Source organism: Melanostigma gelatinosum, assembly GCF_949748355.1.
Source record: "Melanostigma gelatinosum genome assembly, chromosome: 17".
Taxonomy (NCBI): Eukaryota; Metazoa; Chordata; class Actinopteri; order Perciformes; family Zoarcidae; genus Melanostigma; species Melanostigma gelatinosum.
Genome location: NC_136650.1, coordinates 20,433,789 through 20,441,857, shown reverse-complemented (window position 1 = coordinate 20,441,857; position 8,069 = coordinate 20,433,789). Strand labels below are relative to the sequence as shown.

At 43.1% G+C, this 8,069-nt stretch overlaps 1 protein-coding gene and 1 long non-coding RNA gene across 2 annotated transcripts; one reads left to right on the top strand and one right to left on the bottom strand.

The window, feature by feature from the left end:
- The first annotated feature begins 267 nt into the window (after positions 1–267).
- Positions 268–3,906, top strand: sox4a (SRY-box transcription factor 4a). Its single transcript, XM_079288064.1, has one exon. The coding sequence runs from the start codon at positions 855–857 to the stop codon at positions 1,968–1,970; it is 1,116 nt and encodes a 371-aa protein (XP_079144190.1). The 5' UTR covers positions 268–854; the 3' UTR covers positions 1,971–3,906.
- An 889-nt stretch (positions 3,907–4,795) lies between these two features.
- Positions 4,796–6,356, bottom strand: LOC306791453. Its single transcript, XR_013772749.1, has 4 exons — positions 6,213–6,356; positions 5,936–6,097; positions 5,748–5,837; positions 4,796–5,464 (listed from the first exon to the last, which is right to left on the bottom strand). It is a non-coding gene; the product is annotated as an uncharacterized lncRNA (long non-coding RNA).
- Between the last annotated feature and the right edge of the window lie 1,713 nt (positions 6,357–8,069).

Here is an 8,069-nt window from a genome sequence, read left to right as displayed (position 1 = left end):
CATCACACATAACCTAAATTTAGTCGACACTCAACCACATGCAAGTAATGAAGTTCTAAGTATAACCTTGCCAGCTTCCCCTTGCAGCAGGGGAAATGACAAAGTGCCCCTTTAAACACACACACACACACACACACACACACACATAACGAGCTCGTCTTTCCTTCAGTGGAGTCTGACAGGAATGAGGTCAGACACACCGATCCTCATTGCACATTATTATTATTATTACCCGTTTCTTCTTTATTCGGCCAATGAGAAGCCGGGGGGAGGGGCTTGAATAAAAAAGCAGGATGGAGACAGACGCCGATTGGCTTTTATATCTCGCGATGAGGGTATAAAGCGGCGAGGTTCTCGTTGTTGTGTTTACAGTAATAGTACAGAGCGCTCAGGAAACAGGGAGACTATGAGAACGCGCAGCTGCTCCATTCAACCACATGGTTCCTCAACCGCACAGACAAGCTGCGCCGCAGACAGCCAGCTTCGCTTAAGGGACTTGCACTGCTGTTGCCCTCAGCAGCGCGTTTTGAGGCTCGCAGGGCGCGTTTTCAGCCGCACAGGCAGTTGAAAGTTGCCGTTGAGTAGTTTCGGGATTTATTATTTTTTTTCTGTTTCCGTGAAGCGCACTGGTAAAGAGTTCAGAGAACAGTCGTCTCCAACGCGTGCTGAACTGAAAAGAGGAGACTTGGATGAACTTTTTGAGACCAGTAGTCGTCAGCGGTCTGGTTTTAAAGCGCCTGAAATAAGAAGGAGTGAGGAGTTATTTCTTTTTCTGAAAGCCTAATAGGCATTTTTTTGCGAACTTTGTCAGCAGCACTGAACTGAACTGTGTTTCCAGACACTTAGAGGACAGGATGGTGCAGCACATGAGCCAGACAGAGAGCGCCCATGCTCATTCAACCGGCGGGGACTCCACGGACACGGGAGAAATGGACTTGGAGATGGATGTGTCTCCGACCCCCGAGTCTCCTTCCTCCGGGGTGCGGAGAGACTTGGCGTGGTGCAAAACTCCGACGGGGCACATCAAGCGACCCATGAACGCGTTTATGGTCTGGTCGCAGATCGAGAGGAGGAAGATTATGGAGCAGTCGCCGGACATGCACAACGCGGAGATCTCCAAGCGGCTGGGGAAACGCTGGAAGCTGCTGAAAGACACGGACAAGATCCCGTTCATCCGCGAGGCGGAGCGGCTCCGCCTCAAACACATGGCCGACTACCCAGACTACAAGTACCGGCCCAGGAAGAAGGTCAAGTCGGGAAGCGGAGCGAGTAAGCAGACGGACCGCGGGGAGAAGAGCGGGGAGCGCAGCGCCAAAGCCGGTGTGAAGAGAAGCCCCGCGTCCAAAGGAGTGAGCCGGACGCACAAACAGGGGGGCATGAAGAGCGCCGCGGGGCAGGACTACGCGTCTCCCGGTGACCACCAGGCGCTCTTCAAATCCAGGTCAGTGTCTGGGGCGAGACAGATCCCTGACAAACGCACCGGAGAGGCGAGGCGCGGCCACATGTTCGGCGGGGCAGGCAGCCTGGAGAGCGGGCCTCCCTCCGTGGGAGTCCCGGCCAGTCCCACCCTGAGCAGCTCTGCAGAGTCCAGCGACCCGCTCAGCCTGTACGAGGAGCAGAGCCCCGCGGCCAGCGAGTCATCACACACCGCGCGCCTCAGGTACGCTCGCGCCTCCTCACCAACACCGTCAGCCTCGCACTCTTCGTCATCGGTGTCATCCTCATCATCAGACGAAGAGTTTGAAGACGAGCGGCTTGAACTGAACCCGAGCCCCGGGGTTGAGAGCATGTCCCTAGGCGGCATGGGCTTCTCCGACCCAGAGCTGGACCGGGACTTGGACTGGAGCTTCGGGGAGTGCGGGGCGGGGTCTCACTTCGACTTCCCCGACTACTGCACCCCGGAGGTCAGCGAGATGATCTCAGGAGACTGGCTTGAGTCCACCATCTCCAACCTGGTGTTCACCTACTGAAAAGGACCACGGTGGAGAGGAGACGCGACGTTCCCCCCAGTTTTGAACTGTTGAACTCTCCTAGACAGGCGCGTGCGTCCAGACCAGAATATTTCCTTTATTCTTTCACTAGATAAGGGAGAGTGAAAACAGGAAAGAAAAGGTGGCCTGTGTGCGCGTTGAAGCCCTGGTACGCGCGCCGCACACAGACTTGGACAGCGCTCCGTGCGCTTGACGGGAACGCGCAGACGGGGGAAATGCTTAGTTTGCATTTGGACACGGAGGAGGAGTGAATGTAAGCAGAGAGCAGTGAAACATACGGACTTCAGCTCAAGTGTTGAAACCAATCCGCAGATGACGAGGACTCACAACGAACTTTGAATCTTAATGTTGTTTTGGTTCGGAAAAGGGACATTTACTGGACAGCTCGTCATGTTGGGCGTTGTTAAAGATACAGCCAATTAACATTGACCATCAAGTTGCTATTCAGGTGTAGTTTTTTTCCAAACTCAAAATAGTTTCAAAATCAACACGCATGCCCTCCGCGATAAGGAGGATTTTGTTGTTGTTAAATGCGTAAAAATGTTCATTGCTGCGTAATTACGCAATTTTGTGTGACCTTAGGACACAATTCACTATCACCAGCTTCTCTTTCAACGGCAGGACTTAAAAACAAAGACTGACTCCAAACTTCAGAACACTCTTTTCTGAACCTTTTTATTAAACACTCAGTGCACAATTCAGGACCAATGTTCCCCGACGCGCATCCTTTCTGCCTCGTGCTTCAACTTTGTAGTTCCTCTGTGTCCGATGACGTTTTTTATATCGATGTATTTATACCGGCCAAACTTTTTTATACATAGAAGTATTGTTCTCGTACAGGTCTCGTTTGTGTTTGTGCACATACACCTGTCTGTATCCAGCGCGGAAGGGCTAGAAGTGTATCTTATTTAAAATGTCTGACTTCTCTCACTTTTAAGGAGAATTGAGTGTGTCATGATTTTCTACTTGTATTTTTGTACAAAATCTATAGAAAGGGGGTTTCCAGCGAGTGGGTAGCCTACAACATTGTTGTTTGGGTCTACATTGGTGTTTAGACGTGCAGAGGGGGGTTTGTTTGGCACAATCTGACCTCACACAGTGTTTACAGTATTTACCCACATGCTTCTTAATGGCACAGTGACTCCAGTTTCACCAGCCAAGTAAACAAAGCGCCACTGAGGCTCCCAGTCTGAGTGGTGACTGTTTCCAGTACACATAGACCTAAAGTATATGCGTAAGATCCCAGAGAGTCACTGTTTGGATAGAGCTAATACCTCTGTGTGCTTTTTTTTTTTAATCAAGATAAGTTTTATTTGAACCACTGGATGGAATTTCACACTCATTCCACTTTGCCTAGACTTTGGAGGGAGGGAGATGTATGAAGTGCTTCATCTGTTACTGTGCAAATTGCATCAAAAATAGTATTTAACCTTTCTGTACCTGTTGGCTAAGTATAGCAGGCTAATTGTTTTCCTATATTACGGCATGGCAAATAGCATTTGTATTTCAGATTCAGGTATATGTAGCTATAGCTGTTGTGTTTAAGATTTTAAAAGAATAATAACATGAAGATATTTATGTAAACTGACTGTACTATAAGCAAAGATTGTGTGTTTTATGTATGATGATGATCAACGACAGGCACTAGGACAGCCATCTTTGGACATCCTGATGTTGAAGATGATTGTGGTCCAGGAGTTTCTTTTTTCCCTCTTTTTTCAACCTTTGAGACATCTTTTCTATTCTTTTTTTCATTTGTGCAATATGCTGTGTATGATCATGTTTTGTCCAATCATGCCAATATCATTTGATGTTTATAGCTCAAAACCAGCCAATGTTTGGGTCAATCACTGCCTCTCAGACCTCTGTACAGATTGTGGTTTTTTTATTTGTTTTTCTTTTCTTCCAAGAAGGAAATAAAATCAGCTGGAACTGAAAAGTACAAAGTCTTTATTTCTTGTGTTATTTCATTATCTGTACCCTTTAAAAAAAGCCAAACTAAATAGCTACCATCCACCGTTTCACAGGCCTGAACCGGAGTGGTCACACATATTGAAGCCCCCAGCATGCTCAAGGAAACTGCGAGTCTTCATTATCACATTCCACAGCTAAGCCTCATTCAAAAGATCCAATCTGATGTTTACACTCTGTGCACGTGTGCGCACGGATATGTGTTTGGCTGTGGGCCGCAGACGTGTTGGTGAATCAATAGCCAGCCAGTCAATCGATAGGAGTGGTCTCTTTCTCTCTCCCTCTTATTCCGTCTGATTCCACACGTGCAGAAAACGAGGCTGCCATGGAAACACTGTATCCAAGAGAGAGGCTGCACACTGTAAGACATTTCAAGTCAGTTAAACTTGCAAACGAAAGTTCACCTGCTGCCTTGAAAATGTGAGTTAACTTAACTTGAAGACTGCTTTTGATTCAACTCAGAAATTAAAGTTAATCAAGTTGATTTAACTGCAATGTTCTAGTTGTCTCAACATTACTGTTCAAGTTGTCAGTTGATTGAACTTTGTTTCACTTGTTGTTTGAACTTGATACAGAGAGTTAAAACAAAGAATTGTTTTACATTATCAGGTCAAGAAAACTTTCCTTACCTAGTGAAACCAACACGCATTTCTGCATTATTGCAGCTCACAGTTTCAAGTTAAAATAACTTAACCATGTGCATACAACTTGCCATTTCAAGTTAAGAGGATTTAAATTCTAAATTGGTTTCAACTTACATATAAAAGTTAACTGCAAGTTTGCTTTGTCAGAAAATAAAAAAAATGAAATCACCCATAATTCTTACTGCCGATTTAAAAATATAGCATTTATTTGATGAAAAGATACACAAGCTTGAACATTGTGTTTAAGTACATCTCACACATGCAGACACTAAATAGCTGTGTTTAAAACAATGTTACCACATACAAGTGGAGGCAATCTGAGAGAATGGGGTTGTGGACATTTTATGGACCTCTTTTAACTATCTCACATTTGTCACAATACAACTGTGAGATAATTAAAAGAGGTTCATAAAATCATCCACAAAAATGTTGCATACTAGTACCTTAAACAGGCCATAACATCAATACAGTCATGTTCAACACATAATATTAACATATAACTTATGTTGACAACTAGAAGTGTTGAGGTAAGGTACTATGAGGCAAAATGTGAGATAATTAATAGTGTCATAAAATCTCAATACAAACACAGAAAAAGGGCATGACTTAATCGCATACTTTGAGAAAGGGGGAATGAGAGAAGAGATGCAGAGGTAAAATGTGGGATACTGGGAACTTTATAAAACAATTCTTAAGATTTTTTTTGTGTTTTCGTTATAAAAGTTAGTGTATCGCGAAAGTTACCACAGCCACATTGAAGACTTCCAAAGGAAATGCATCATGCAGAGTGCCTTCGTGTCCAATCAACAGTCCAACCTGCATTCCTTTCATGATCACGTCAAGGTTTTCTCCATGGGCCTGAAGATGTATAAAGACATTCAAATCTTAACCGACATCACCAAATTTAAAACATAACTGCCACTCTAATTAATAGACTATAATTTATTTATTTCTTCCAATAATTTGAAGACTTATAATCTCATCAGCTCTGCTGCAGTAAAGCTACCATTACCAGCTCAACCAATAGTAATAGACAGGGAGAGCGCTGAAGGGTATGGTAATAACTAATGAACATGAAAAATGTTACCATTGTCACATTACAAAAATTGAGTGTAGTAAAGGTGTAAATACAGTTTCTTACGTCACACATCCGGATTATGTCGGTGGAATCCTCTGAAAGATAGCATGGAAGACCAAGCAAGGCGGCTGTTCTTCGGTTTTGGTTTGTGTCCTAAAAGAACAGGCAAGAGTAGATTAATGTGACACCAAAGCTATAATCCTAATTTTAATACACAATAACAACAAACTTGTTTTCAACACAGTACATACCTCCTTTTGCAGACACTGCAGCACACCGCTCAGACGCAATCTCCTACTCGATGAAACACCTGCTTTGTACAGCTCTAGAAGACTTGGCACCAAGGCATCGAGTCCATCCAGGAATGACTCCAGCAGGTCTTTAGCGACAATCCTACTGAACTCGGCACTCAGCTGAAACAGACAGATGACAAAATGCAGAGAAATATGTATGAGTGAGGGAAAATAAGAGCAGTATTGAAATGAAAATACAGGATTTATATGCTATACTCAGTTGGCAAAACATTACCTGTCTTTCACTAAACAATGCAGGCCATCTGTCCATGACTGCAGAGATGAGTGGCTCGTTACCAATGATTTCACTTCTTCTTTGCGAGAATGTTGCAATCATCAGATAATCCAGAAGCTGTGAATCTGGTTCTTTCTTCTGCACTTCTAGAAGCATGGTCTGGCGATCCTTCTCAGATTTACTGGCAGTTTGTCCCTCAGGTGGCTCTGGCAAGAAATGGATCTCTCCCTTTTTTGACCTTCTTTCAGATGTTCCTTAAAATGTCTTTTAAGTTCAGCTTGGTTTTGAAATGTCTTCAAACATTCATCATAAATACAGACAAGGCCTAAACACCTACGATGATGTCCATGATGCTGTTTATAATGCTGGATTATTTTTCCTTGTCCATTGGAGGAGAATGCACAAAACGTACATTTCCACGTCATGAACTGGACATTCTTGATGATATCTGTAAACAGAAAAAAATAAATGAATTGCATGTTTAGTGAAAAAAGCAAATATATGTATTCAACACAAATACAACATTTATTTCCTTTATGATTAAATTATCAATCTTTACAATTTCAAAATACTTAAAACAAAAACAGGGATCAAGTGATTTTGAAGCAAACATCCTCGAGATTAGAAAAAAAGGATAAACCGATTCATACATCTAATTTTTAAATACACTTATTCAGTTTATTGAGTTAGCTAAATCGTGTGCAGTATAATAATAGCCCTGCAAGAGTTTCAAACTTGATGATGGTTAAAATATTCAGTTTTAGCTTTGTTTTGTTATAAGTGAGACAATAGATTGTGATGTTGAAATGTATTACATTTACTTGTAGAGAGTACGAGAACCGCCTCTCAATATAATCCAATTCAACAGCGCAAGTCTCAGGAATGAGTAAAGGAAGTCTCTGAAACCCTCCAACCTGTCAAAGATTACTAGAATAATACGTATATAATTTATTGTTTAATTGTTAGTATCAACTTGTTTGTAGACCATTTAGTGCCAGGCCCTAACCTGCATAATATATATCATTATGTATGTCAAGTCTAAACATTACAAAAACAAACTACATAAAGTTGTACTTTTCAACAGTTAACATTAAACTGGCTAACAGCACTATGGCCTCACTGATCCTGTCTGCTGATGTGGAGACACACTGCTGGTAATAGGAGGGGCTGGTTGTAACAAAATGTCAACTGTTTGGCGACCCTTCACTGAACAAGGCTCAACTATTTGCATTTAACCTACAATTGACGTTCGACATAGTTAATTCAACCATTTGCCAGCTCCGTTTGTCTGTGTAAACATACCAGTGATGAAGCGAGTTGACTGCAGAGGGGAGCGGTCAAATACACGTGTCTGAATAATTCATATCGTCTCTACTGGAGGATTTGTTGTCATTTTAAATTAATGTTTTTACTCTACGACAGGAGTAAACTATAACTAAAAGTCCGTCTCTTCATCTCTGTGCAGTTTCTACTCTGCTGCCCGCGGAGTTCAGCATACTCTCGTACAAACATGCACGTGCGCACACACACACACACACACACACACAGCAGAGAGAGAGAGAGCGAGAGAGGGAGCGAGAGAGGGAGGGTCGGTCAAAATGTCCGCTTTCCAGTCTTTGCTCTGAATGCAGTTGTGTTCCTAATGAGCGGCATGCTCCGCATTAATATAACGTTAAGTAACGTCACTGGCATTAAAATATAATATAACGAGGAGCAAAGCATAGGCAGCGACTCAGCCATTCAATGTGAATCCAGCAGGCATGAGCTACTTTAAGACAGTAACGTTAGTGGAGGCTAGCAAACTTGCTGACTAATGTTAGCTAGCTAGCTAGCTAGCTCGTTTTTCACTTGGGGGGG